We start from the raw sequence: 14,002 nt of genomic DNA, 5'->3' as shown, positions 1-14,002 counted from the left end.
CTTAGAAAGGAGAGTTTGTAAGTTCAAGTTTCACTCCAGGACTTGAACGTAGACACTTCAGTGACGTACAGAGGGAGGGCTGCAATGTCAGGAGGTGCATCTTTCAGATGAGATGTTAAACAGAGGCCCATCCATCTGTTTGAGTGAATGTAAAAGATTCCATGGCACTCACTTTTTGAAAAAGAGCAGCAAGCTCTCCCAGTGTCCGAACCAACATTCTTCAGCCAATACCACTCAAAAGATTAAACTAGTTATTTATCTCATTGCTAGTTGTAGGACCTTGCTTTTTACAAGTTGGCTGCCACTTTTCCCTACAAAACAATAATAGCTACACTTCAAAAAGTAATGCTGTGAAGTGCTTTGGTACATTGAGGATGTAAATAGCACTATATATATCTGGAAGTCCTTTTTGTGATGGTAGTGTAGCCGTCAATCATGACGCAGGAATTAAGCGTTGGATAAACAGGATGAATGAAATACATTATATATTTATTAAAATTAGTATGGACTAACTGCATGATCATTCAGCACAAAATTTATTCTCACCAAGTGATGTTCCTAATTCAGGATTCTCGGCATTAAGCAAATGTGTTAATAGCCGGTGTGGATAATGAACACTGTTGTTCAATCTTACTGCTCTATTCACTCTCCTACTTAATCTCAAGTGTCATCTTGGGCCAGTGGATAACAATGCTACTGGTCAGAAAATTGTGGCTTTAAGCCCCCTTCCAGTAGCTCAGCACATAATCTAGGCTGACAACTACGATAATGAGAGTAATACATTGTTGCGAAGTGCCATCCTTCAACTAAATTATTAAATTCAAAATTATTGAACGATTTGTTAAAGGCAAATCGTACTTAACTAACCGGATAGAGTTTTTTGGTGAGGTAACAGAGAGGGTAGATGAGGGGTATATGGACTTTCAAAAGGCGTTTGACAAAGTGCTGCATGGTGGGCTTGTCATCAAGATTGCGGCCCATGGAATAAGGGGGGCAGTAGCAACATGGATACAGAATTGGCTAAGTAACAGGAAACAGAGAGTAGTGGTGAATGGTTGGTTTTCGGACTGGAGGGAGGTGTACAGCGGTGTTCCCCAGGGGTCGGTGCTGGGACCACTGCTTTTCTGGATATATATTAATGACTTGGACTTGGGTGTACAGGGCACAATTTGCAGATGACAAAACCTGGAAGGGTAGTAAACAGAGAGGAGGATAGTGAGAGACTTCAAGAGGATATAGACAGGCTGGTGGCATGGGTGGACACGTGGCAGATGAAATTTAAAGCAGAAAAATGCAAGGTGATATATTTTGGTAGGAAGAATGAAGAGATATAAACCAAAGGGCACAATTCTAAAAGGGGTAAAGGCACAGAAATCTGGGGTCTATGTGCACAAATCATTGAAGGTGGCAGGGCAGGTTGAGAAAGCGGTTAAAAAAGCATCCAGGATTCTGGGCTTTATAAATAGAGGCAGAGTACAAAAGTATGGAAGTCATGATAAACCTTTATAAAACATTGGTTTGGCCACAACTGGAGTATTGTATCCAGTTCTGGGCAGTGCACTTTAGGAAAGATGTGAAGGCCTTAGAGAGGGTGCAGAAGAGATTTACTAGAATGATTCCAGGGATGAGGGACTTCAGTTACGTGGATAGACTGGAGAAGCTGGGGTTGTTCTCCTGGGAAGAGAAAATTGAGAGGAGATTTAATAGAGGGATTCAAAATCATAAAGGGTCCAGACAGAAGAGAGAGAGATAAACTGTTCCCATTGGCAGAAGGGTCAAGAACCAGAGAACATAGATTTACGGTGATTGACAATAGAACCAAAGAGAACGAGGAAAACCTTTTTTTTAAAAAAAACACAGCAAGTGGTTAGGATCTGGAATGCACTGCCAGAGGGGGTGGTGGAGACAGATTCAAATCATGGCCTTCAAAAGGGAACTGGATAAGTACTTGAAAGGAAAAAAATCTGCAGGGCTACGGGGATAGAGTGGGGTAGTGGGACTAGCTGGATTGCTCTTGGATAGAGCTTGTGCGGACTCGATGGGCCGAAAGGTTACAGGACAGAAGGAGACCATTCTATGATTCTATAAATGAGGCTCCATGTGCCTACGCTGTTGGTTCAGGCAGACATTATAGATCCCATGGCAGTATCTGAACGGCAGGGAGCTCTCTCTGGCCAACGTTCCTCCCTCAAGTAGGATGACGAAAAACAGGTTAGCTGGTTGTTTATTGAATGTTGTGTACAGAACAGCTGTCACAATCAGCTCTGCAGTCCTGCCACATCCAGTTGTGAATAGTGGTGGACAATTAAACAACTAACAGGCTCCGTGAATATCCCCATCCTCAATGATGGCGGAGTCCAGCACGTGAGTGCCAAAGACAAGGCTGAAGCATTCACAACCATCTTCGGCCAGAAGTGCCGAGTGGATGATCCTCCCGATATCACCACCATCACAGAAGCCAGTCTTCAGCCAATTCGATTCACTCCACGTGATATCAAGAAACAGGTGAGTGCACTAGATATAGCTAAGGCTACGGGCCCCGACAACATCCCGGCTGTACTGCTGAAGACTTGTGCTCCAGAACTAGCCACACCTCCAGCCAAACTGTTCTAGTACAGCTACAACACTGGCACCTACCCGACAATGTGGAAAACCGCCCAGATACGTCCGGTCCACAAAAAGCAGGACAAATCCAATCTGGCTAATTACCGCCCCATCAGTCTACTCTCAATCAGCAAAGTGATGGAAGGTGTCGTCGACAGTGCTGTCAAGCAGCACTTACTCACCAATAACCTGCTCATCGATGCTCAGTTTGGGTTCTGCCAGGAGCCCTCAGCTCTAGACCTCGTTACAGCCTTGGTCCAAACATGGACAAAAGAGCTGAATTCCAGAGGTGAGGTGAGTGACTGCCCTTGACATCAAGGCAGCATTTGACCGAGTGTGGCATCAAGGAGCCCTAGTAAAATTGAAGTCAATGGGAATCAGGGGGAAAACTCTCCAGTGGCTGGAGTCATACCTGGCACAAAGGAAGATGGTAGTGGTTGTTGGAGGCCAATCATCTCAGCCACAGGACATTGCTGCAGGAGTTCCTCAGGGCAGTGTCCTAGGCCCAACCATCTTCAGCTGCTTCACCAATGACCTTCCCTTCATAAGGTCAGAAATGGGGATGTTCGCTGATGATTGCAGCGTTCAGTTCCCCTCAGATAACGAAGTAGTCTGTGCCCACATGTAGCAAGACCTGGATAATATCCAGGCTTGAGCTGATAAGTGGTAAGTAACATTCGCGCCAGACAAGTGCCAGACAACGACCATCTCCAACAGAGAGTCTAACCACCTCCTCTTGACATTCAACGGCATTACCAGCGCTGAATCCCCCACCATCAACATCCTGGGGGTCACCATTGACCGGAAACTTAACTGGACCAGCCACATAAATACTGTGGCTACAAGAGTAAGTCAGAGGCTGGGCATTCTGCGGCGAGTGACTCACCTCCTGACTCCCCAAAGCCTTTCCACCGTCTACAAGGCACAAGTCAGGAGTGTGATGGAATACTCTCCACTTGCTTGGATGAGTGTAGCGCCAACAACACTCGAAGCTTGACACCATCCAGGACAAAGCTGGATTGGCACTCCGTCCACCACCTTAAACATTCACTTCCTCCACAACCAGCACATTGTGGCTGCAGTGTGTACCATCCACAGGATGCACTGCAGCAACTCGCCAAGGCTTCTTCAACAGCACCTCCCAAACCCACGACCCCTACCACCTAGAATAACAAGGGCTGCAGGCACATGGGGACAATACCACCTGCACGTTCCCCCTCCAAGTAACACCATCCTGACTTAGAAATATAATCGCCATTCCTTCATTGTCGCTGGGTCAAAATCCTGGAATTCCCTCCCTAACAGCACTGTGGGAGAACCGTCACCACACCGACTGCAGCTGTTCAAGGCGGCGGCTCACCACCACCTTCTCAAGGGCAATTAGGGATGGGCAATAATTGCTGTCCTTGCCAGCAACGCCCACATCCCATGAACAAATAAAAAAACATACCAAACAAGTCACTGCACTTCAAAGCAACTCAACACATTTGAAGTGTTTTGTGACATTCAATGGATACAGTGTGGCGCTATATAAATGCAAATGTTCCATTACCTAAAAATTCTGAAGCTAGTTATTTTACTAAGACCATGAAAATAGACTGATGCAATAATGGGAGGAGGTTCACTTTGTGGCATGTGGTTCTTCCGTATGTGCAGCCCCAACTTAGTAAGTTAGGTAAATACAAAATATTAATATAAACAAAAAAATTGCATTCCAAAGAATTTCAGACCAACTCCTGTTAACCTGAATCAGAAACTAAAAACATCAATATCCCTATGATTATCAACAGCTGCACTCTAGCATGGTTTTTGTTCTGTGCAAAGGCAAAGGCAAATGCAAATCATTCTCACCTCTGCTCTCTTTGTATCGCCACCTTCTTTAGTACTTTTCTTTTTACTTCCTTCTTTATGTTTCTCTGACACAATTTTAAGCTGAAAGGACAGAAAAAAAAGTCAAAATCTGAAGAATAATGGACACAAACAGTTATGTAGCGGTTATGTTACTGGACTAGTAATCCAGAGGCCTAGACTAATAATTCAGGGAATTTGAGTTTAAATCCCACCAGAGCAGTTCGAGAATTTTGAAATTCTGAAAATCTCGCATCAATAAAAGTGACCACGAAGCTATCGGAGTGTTGTAAAAACCCAATTCCTTTAGAGAAGGAAACCTGCCACCCTTACCTGATCTGGCCTGTGACTCCAGTCCCAAATCAATTTGGTTGACACAACTGCCCTCTGCAGCGGCCTAGCAAACCGCTCAATGCTATTGGGGTGGACAATAAATGCCAGCCTTGTCTAGTGAAGCCCACAACTTGAGAATGAATTAAAAAGAGAGACACTATATGAATACAAAGCTGGATTAGATCCTTCCAATACAAACTGACCAAGGCATCACAGTACCTCAAGAACAATTATTTTCAAGCTTTAGTTAATAACGTTACTTACAGCAAGAAAAGAAGCCATTGCAGGAGATTCTCTGACTGCGACTGGAGAGTTAATAATGGAACAAAGCAAGGGCACTCTCACTCAGCTAGACAACGGAGCAAGGCGTTCGAGAAGGATGGTGTGGTTAACCATGTTCAAAAACTACTGAAATAATGATATGGGGGGATAGTGCTCCACAGAACGGTTACAGCACAGAAAAAGGCCATTCGGCCCATCGAGTCCATGCCAGCTCTCTGCAAGAGCAAACTAACTAGTCCTACACCCTGCCCTAACCCTGTAACCCTACAATTGTTTTCCTTTCAAGTACTTATCCAGTTCCCTTTTGAAAGCCATGATTGAATCTACCTCCACCACCACCCCCCCCCACCCCACCTCCGCCGAGGCAGTGCATTCCAGCTCATAATCAATCGCTGTGTCAAAAAAGTTTCTCATGTCGCCTTTGGTTCTTTTGCCAATCACCTTAAATCTATGTCCTCTGGTCCTTGACCCGTCCGCCAATGGGAACAGTTTCTCTCCACTCTATCTAGACCCTTCGTGATTTTGAATACCTCTATCAAATCTCTTCTCAACCTTCTCTGCTCTAAGGAGAAAAAGCCCAGCTTCTCCAGTCCATCCATGTAATTAAAGTCCCTCATCTCTGGAATCATTCCAGTAAATCGCTTCTGCACCCTCTCTAAGGCCTTCACATCTTTCCTGAAGTGTGGTGCCCAGAACTGGACAATACTCCAGTTGTGGTCAAACTAATGTTTTATAAAAGGTTCATCATAACCTCCTTGCTTTTGTATTCTATGCCTCTATTTATAAAGCCCAGGATCCCGTATGCTTTCTTAACCGCTTTCTCAACCTGCCATAGTCAACGATTTGTGTACGTAAACCCCCAGATCTCTCTGTTCCTGCACCCCTTTTAGAATTGTACCCTTTAGTTTACATTGCCTCTCCTCATTCTCCTGAAGTCTATCACTATCCTCCTCACTGTTCACTACCCTTCCAAGTTTTGTGTCATCTGCAAATTTTGAATTTGTGCCCTGTACACCCAAGTCCAAGTCATTAATCCATATCAAGAAAAGCAGTGGTCCTGGTACCGACCCCTGGGGAACACCACTGTATAGCTCCCTCCAGTCCAAAAAACAACCGTTCACCACTACTCTCTTTTCTGTCACTTAGCCAATTTTGCATCCATGCTGCCCACTGTCCCTTTTATTCCATGGGCTTCAACTTTGATGACAAGCCTATTATTATGTGGCACTTTATCAAACACCTTTTGAAAGTCCATATACGTCACATCAACCGCATTGCCCTCATCAACCCTCTCTGTTACCTCGTTAAAAAACTCAATCAAGTTAGTTAAAGACAATTTGCCTTTAACAAATCCGTGCTGGCTTTCCTTTATTAATCCACACTTCTCCAAGTGACTATTACTTTTGTCCCGGATTATTGTTTCTAAAAGTTTCTCCACTACCAAGGTTAAACTGGCCTGTAGTTGTTGGGTTTACCCCTATACCCTTTTTTGAACAAGGGTTTAACATTTGCAATTGTCCAGTCCACCAGCACGACCCCCATATCTAAGGGAGGATTGGAAGATTATGGCCAGTACCTCTGCAATTTCCACCCTTACTTCCCTCAGCAACCTAGGATACAGCCCATCCAAACCAGGTGACTTATCTACTTTTACTACCTCCTTCCTCAATTTTTAGCCCATCCAGTATCTCAACTACCTCCTCTTTTACTGTGACTTTGGCAGCATCTTCTTCCTTGGTAAAGACAGATGCAAAGTACTCATTTAGTACCTCAGCCATGCCCTCTGCCTCCATGAGTAGGTCTCACTTTTGGTCCCTAATCAGCCCCAACCCTCCTCTTACTACCCGTTTACTATTTATATGCCTGTAGAAGACTTCTGGATTCCCTTTTATGTTAGTCAGGAATCTATTATTATACTCTCTCTGTCCCTCATTTCTTTTTTGGCTTCCCCTCTGAACTGTCTATATTCAGCCTGGTAATCACTTGTATTATCAACCTGACATCTGTCATACACCTCTTTTTCTGCTTCATCTTTATCTATCTATACACAAGTAGGTAGGAAAGTAAGTTGTGAAGAGTACATAAGGAGTCTGCAAAGGGATATAGATAGGTTAAGTGAGTGGGCAAAAATGTGGCAGATGGATTATAATGTGGGAAAATGTGAACTTGTCCACTTTGGCAGGATGATGTGGAGATGCCGGTGATGGACTGGGGTTGACAATTGTAAACAATTTTACAACACCAAGTTATAGTCCAACAAATTTATTTTAAATTTCACAAGCTTTCGGAGGCTTCCTCCTTCCTCAGGTGAATGTTGTGGAAATGAAATCTTCGAATCCTTCGCATTTATAAATCACAGAACAATGCCTACTTTGGCAGCAGGAATAGAAAAGCAGTGTATTATTTAAAGAGAGAGAGATTGCAGAACTCTGAGGTACAGAGGGATCTGGGTGTCCTAGTACATGAATCACAAAAAGTTAGTATGCCAGTACAGCAAGTGATTAGGAAGGCAAATGGGATATTGTCATTTATTGCAAGGGGAATGGAATATAAAAGTAGAGATGTTTTGCTACAGCAGCCCGCTTGATTGACACCCCATCCACCACCCTAAACATTCACGCCCTCCACCACCGGCGCACAGTGGCTGCAGCATGTACCATCCACAGGATGCACTGCAGCAACTCGCCAAGGCTTCTTCGACAGCACCTCCCAAATCCATGACCTCTACCACCTAGAAGGACAAGGGCAGCAGGCACATGGGAACACCACCTGCACATTCCCCTCCAAGTCTCACACCATCCCGACTTGGAAATATATCACTGTTCCTTCATTGTCGCTGGGTCAAAATCCTGGAACTCCCTACCTAACAGCACTGTGGGAGAACCTTCACCACACGGACTGCAGCGGTTCAAGGCGGCAGCTCACCACCACCTTCTCAAGGGCAATTAGGGATGGGCAACAAATGCTGGCCTTGCCAATGACGCCCACATCCCATGAATGAATTTTTTAAAAGTTGTACAGGGCATTGGTGAGACCACATCTAGAATACTGTGCAGTTTTGGTCTCCTTATTTAAGAAAGGACACAATTGCTTTAGAGGCGGATTCAAAAAAGGTTTACTTGACTGATTCCTGGGATGAGGGGGTTATCTTATGAGGAAAGGTTGGACAAGTTGGGCCTGTATACAATGGAGTTTAGAAGAATGAGAGGTGATCTTATTGAAACATATAAGATCCTGAGGGGACTTGAAGGGGTAAATGTTGAGGGGATGTTTCCCTTTGTGGGCGAGACTAGAACTAGGGACCACAGTGTAAAAATGAGGGAGGTCTCCCATTTAAGACGGAGATGAGGAGAAATTTTTCTCTCAGAGGGTCGTGAGTCTGTGGAACTCCCTTCCCCAGAGGGGTGGAGGCAGGGTCATTGATTATTTTTTTAAGGCTGAGTTAAATAGATTCCTGATTAACTAGGGAGTCAAAGGTGAGAGTAGGTAGATGGGAAAGTAGGGTTGAGGTCACAATCAGATCAGCCATGATCTTATCAAATGGCAGAGCAGGCTCGAGGGGCCAAATGGCCTACTCTTACTCTTAATTCGTATGTATCTCTTTCGTCATCCAGGGAGCTCTGGCTTTAGTTGCCCTACCTTTCTCTCTCGTGGGAATGTACCTAGACTGTACCCAAACCATCTCCTCTTTAAAAGCTGCCCATTGTTCAATTACAGTTTTGCCTAACAATCTTTGATTCCAATTTACCCAGGCCAGATCCGTTCTCATCACACTGAAATTAGCCCTCCTCCAATTAAGTATTTTTACTTTAAGAGTGGTCCTTGTCCTTCTCCATAGCTAATCTAAACCTTATGATACTATGATCGCTGTTCCCTAAATGTTCCCCCACTGACACTTGCTCCACCTCATTCCTCAGAGCCAGATCCAGCAACGCCTCCTTTCTCGTTGGGCCGGAAACATACTGGTCAAGAAAGTTCTCCTGAACACACCAGAAATTCCTCCCCCTCCTTGCTCCTTACGCTGTTATTAACCCAGCCTATATTATGATAGTTGAAGTCCCCCATTATCACTACTCTATGGCTTTTGCACATCTAATTTCCCTGCAAATTTGCTCCTCTATATCCTTCCCACTAGATTGTGGCCTATAGAATACACCCAGTAGTGTAATGGCACCTAGAACCATAAAACCATAGAAAAGATACAGCACAGAAGGGGGCCATTCGGCCTATCGTGTCCGCGCCAGCTCGAAGAACAACCAAGTGCCCATTCTAATCCCACCTTCCAGCACCACGTCCGTAGCCCAGCAGCCTACAGCAATTTAGGTGCAGGTCCAGGTACTTTTTAAAAAAAGAGTTGAGGGTCCCTGCCTCTACCACCAATTTGGGCACCGAATTCCATACACCCACCACCCTCTGGGTAAAAAAGTTTATCCTCATGACCCCTCTAAACCTTCCGCCAATCAGCTTAAATCTATGTCCTCTAGTTCTTGAACTCTCCGCAAGGGGAAACAGGTACTTCCTGTCTACTCTATCTAGGCCCCTCATAATTTTGTACATCTCACTCAAGACTCCCCTCAGCCTCCTCTGCTCCAAGGTAAACAACCCCAGCCTCTCCAATCTCTCCTCGTAGCTGCAATTTTCAAGCCCTGGCAACATTTTTGTAAATCTTCTCTGCACTCTCTCCAGAGCAATTACGTCCTTCCTGTGGTGACCAGAACTGCGCACAATACTCCAGCTGTGGCCTTACCAGTGTTTTATACAGTTCCATCATTACATCCCTGCTTTTGTATTCTATACCTCGGCTAATAATGGAGAGCATTCCGTATGCCTTCTTCACAACCTTATCTACCAGTACTGCCACTTTCAGGGACCTGTGTACATGCACTCCAAGGTCTCTCACTTCCTCTACCCCTCTCAATATATTCCCATTTACTGCGTATTCCCTTTTACTGTTTGCCCTCCCGAAGTGCATTACCTCACATTTCTCCGGGTTGAACTCCATTTGCCACTTTTCCGCCCACTCCACCAACCCATTGGTATCTTCTTGGAGTCTACAGCTATCCTCTTCACTATCAACTACATGGCCAATTTTTGTGTTGTCTGCAAATTTGCCAATCATGCCCCCTACATTCAAGTCCAAATCATTAATATACACCACAAACAGCAAGGGACCCAACACTGAGCCCTGTGGCACATCACTGGAAACGGATTTCCTCTCGCAAAGACATCCATCGACTTTTATCCTTTGTTTCCTGTTACTGAGCCTACTTTGGATCCAATTCACCACATTTCCCTGTATCCTGTGGGCTTTTACCTTTCTGACCAGTCTGCCATATGGGACCTTGTCAAATGCCTTACTAAAATCCATGTAGACAACATCCACTGCACTACCCTCATCAATCCTCCTTGTCACTTCCTCAAGGGATTTAATCAGATTTGTACAGCATGATCTCCCCTGAAAAAATCCATGCTGACTATCCCTGATTAAACCATGCCTTTCCAAGTGACAGTTTATCCTATCTCTCAGTATTGATTCTAATAGTTTGCCCACCACCGAGGTAAGACTGACTGGCTTATAATGGTCCGGCCTTTCCCTCGTACCCTTTTTAAACAATGGTACTAATTTGCAGTCTTCTAGTCCTCCAATACCTCCCCTGTATCTAGTGAGGATTGGAAAATGATCCTCAGAGCATCCACTATTTCCTCAGTGGCTTCCTTCAATAGCCTAGGAAACAATCCATCCGGCCCTGGTGACTTATCAACTTTCAAGGATTCCAGTCCCTCTAGTACTTCCTCTCTCATTATGTTTACCTTATCCAATATTTCACACCTCTCCTCTTTAACTGCTACGTCCAGATCATCCCTTTCCTTTGTGAATAGAGACAAAATATTCATTTAAAACCCTACCCACATCCTCTGCTTCTACACGCAAGTTACCCTTATCATCTCTAATAGGAACCACCTTTTCCTTAGCTATCCTCTTGTTCTTAATGTACTGATAAAACATCTTTGGGTTTTCTTTAATCTTACTAGCTAATATTTTTTTCATGCCTTCTCTTTACTTTCCTTATTTACGTCATCCCTGTACTTTCTATACTCCTTAGGCTTTCCACAGTATTTAGTTTTCTGTGACAGTCATAAGTTTTCTTTTTCTGCCTCATCTTGCCCCATATACTTCTAGACAACCAGGGGGCTCTAAATTTGGCAGTGCCACCCTTTTTCTTTGAGGGGTAATGTCTGCATTGCCAGCTGGTCCATTATTTCCACCTCTATTGTTTCTTAACTCTAACCAAATAGATTCTGTCCTTGACCCCTACAGGACATCCTCTCTCTCCAGTACTGCAATATTCTCCTTAATCAATACTGCCACCACCACCCCCCCTTTCTTTCCTTCCCCATCTTTCCTGAACACTTGTACCCAGGAATATTTAGCACCCAATCTTGCCCTTTCGGTCACAGTCACAAAGGAGTCACCATTGACTTTGATTAGGGCTGAAACCTGATCAGAGAAGTTCAAACATGGAATTGCGGGAACGATGGCAGATAGATATGGGACCAACGGACAGCAGCATTGCGTTCTACTCCACAGCTGCAGATAACGCACAGTGCCTTTTGGAATACAAGCGATAGTTGTTGGGAATTGCAGGCAACACAAACTGCACAGTGCCTCCTCTTCATTCTTACAGCTGCCCTGCCAGTTGGGTTATGCGTACCTATGAATGCTGCTCATCCTCCTTCCATTGTTCCTTCTCTTTTTCATTCAAGAAAAAGAGATCGCAAGATAACAGTGCTCACCGTTGTTAGTGGCAAAATCGAGGAGCAAGTTCCAGCGTTCGCACAGGCGCAAACTCGGAAATCCGGAACTTGCTCCTCTTGGTTCGCCAGCCAGGTGACAGCTTCAAATTAAAAGGGATAGTGCCCGCTGGAATCAGTGGAAATAATGGACCAGCCGGCGATATCCCTTTTATCCGACTTGCTCTCTGTCAGCTGGAAAGTAACTAATATCACCACAAAACAAATACTTTAAAAAATACCAGGTCTAAACTAAGTTTTCACACCGCAGTAAGTCTTAATGACTGCCAAACAACTAATAATTAACTTTTAAAAATGTAGAGTCTCATTACTCCTTATTTTAACAGCTTTTGATCATTAAAAGAAAACTTTTCCCTTGTCTTATTTAATTATTTATTACCCTCTTTTTTTTTCTCTGTCCATAACTATTTTTACAAATGATTTTAGTGTTGTACCTTTCACTTCTTCAATTTTACATTCCAACTTGCAGAAACCGTTCACAGTATCAAAAATGCTGCAATCTGATTTGCCTGAGGAAGGAGGAAGTCTCCGAAAGCTTGTGAATTTAAAATAAAATTGCTGGACTATAACTTGGTGTTGTAAAATTGTTTACAATTGTCAACCCCAGTCCATCACCGGCATCTCCACATCATGATTAGTGGAGGGGAGAGATCGATCCTCTCGCTTCTCTCATGGGTCCTAACTTCGATGGCGTTAACGCTGGGCTCTTCCCAGCTTCCTATTAGAGCAAGTGCACCCAGTAAAGACCACGGTAAGTTAGTGGGCGAGTATAAATCTATGGAGCAGCGAGCACTGTTGGTTCACCGCTCCCAGAAATTTCATTTATAAACTGGACCGGATTCCCGAGCTGACCCCGCAAATTTCCCCGCTTCAAAACACAGAGGGGGCAGCGGGCACCCCCTGGAAAGCTGTCGGTCAGCGAGACCGGTACGGACCGTAACCCCATTTAAAGGCGCGGAGCTGCGGTTACTCCTGAGCCAGGAGGCCAACGACAGCCTGCCCGACCCGCAGACAGACCCCCGGGCTCATTGGACCAGGCCCACACTCACCTGGCCTTCCACACTCATTGCCTCCAGCTGCTCGGTCACTGTCTCGGCCTCCATCACTTGATCCTCTCGCCCACTGAGCTGATGCAACACGCCAGGACTCTGGCACGTCTCAGTTTGATTGATGGGGCGCCGACCACACAGAATCCTCATCAACGGTTACGTCATCCCGTAGGGGCCGCTTCATGCTGGACAGGTACCAATCAGGGGGCGGCGATTTCAGGAGAGACCACTGAGTTCGGTCGGCCCGGCCCGGGATTGCGAGAAGAAGTGGAAGTGAAAGCAAACACGTCATCACCTGCACACGTGATCCCAGTGCGCGACGGAGCACGTGATCTGCTCCGAGTCGTCACTCATTCGGAGACCGCCTCGCTCCCAATAATAACGGTCGGTTGTGTTCGTGCTGAGAGCGGCCTGGTGAAAGGTCATCGATCTGAAACGTTAACTCTCTTCCTCTCTTCACAGACACTGCCTGACCTGCTGAGTGTTTCCAGCATTTTGTTTTTATTTCAGATTTCTAGCATTTGGTGCATTTCGTTTTTGATACATGTCTCTCATTGCTGACAGCTTTAGGTCTGAGTCACACCAACATTTGCAGATAAGGACAAGGACAAGGCCAAGGCCGTTGTGGTCTCCTGGAACTCCCTATGATCGCCTTCCGGCTGGAAGAGAAATTTCTCAGTTCTTTTCTCCATCCCATCCTCGGTCCACCTGCTGAAAAAAACCTTCATGCATGGCTATGTCACCCCCACAGTAGACTATTCCAATGCTCTCCTGGCTAGTCTCCCATTTGACAGCCTCTTACAAAATACAACTCATCCAAAACTCTACTGCCTGTATTCTGTCCCGCACCAAGTCCCACACACCCTCTGAGGAGATTACGTGGATTCTGGGGGGGGGGGGGGGGGGGTCATGATGTTCAATTGCACCATGGCAGTATAAGACCGTCATGGTCTTTTGCTGTCGTTTGTTTCGCAAATTTGTAATCATAGATCTTTCAGAACATCGGGACTCCAGTTGGTCAATTGCACCTGTGGAAGTTCCACCTTGGAGCTATCCACTCTAATTCTACTTTC

General features: G+C 45.1%; 1 protein-coding gene across 1 annotated transcript in view; it reads right to left on the bottom strand.

Annotated features, from left to right (window-relative positions):
* LOC137322633 (threonine--tRNA ligase 1, cytoplasmic) overlaps positions 1-13,180 on the bottom strand; it is a 40,998-nt gene extending 27,818 nt beyond the window's left edge. Inside the window, exons 1-2 of the mRNA XM_067985543.1 lie at positions 12,930-13,180; positions 4,456-4,536 (exon numbers count right to left, since the gene is read on the bottom strand). Of these exons, the coding sequence (XP_067841644.1) occupies positions 4,456-4,536; positions 12,930-13,079 (231 nt within the window). The 5' untranslated portion in view covers positions 13,080-13,180. The remainder of the gene's footprint in view (positions 1-4,455; positions 4,537-12,929) is intronic.
* Positions 13,181-14,002: the final 822 nt, after the last annotated feature.

The sequence above is a fragment of the Heptranchias perlo genome, chromosome 1 (genome assembly GCF_035084215.1).
Source record: "Heptranchias perlo isolate sHepPer1 chromosome 1, sHepPer1.hap1, whole genome shotgun sequence".
In the NCBI taxonomy this organism is placed as follows: Eukaryota; Metazoa; Chordata; class Chondrichthyes; order Hexanchiformes; family Hexanchidae; genus Heptranchias; species Heptranchias perlo.
Note: the sequence above shows the minus strand (reverse complement) of the source record. Positions and strands in the feature narration are given on the sequence as shown.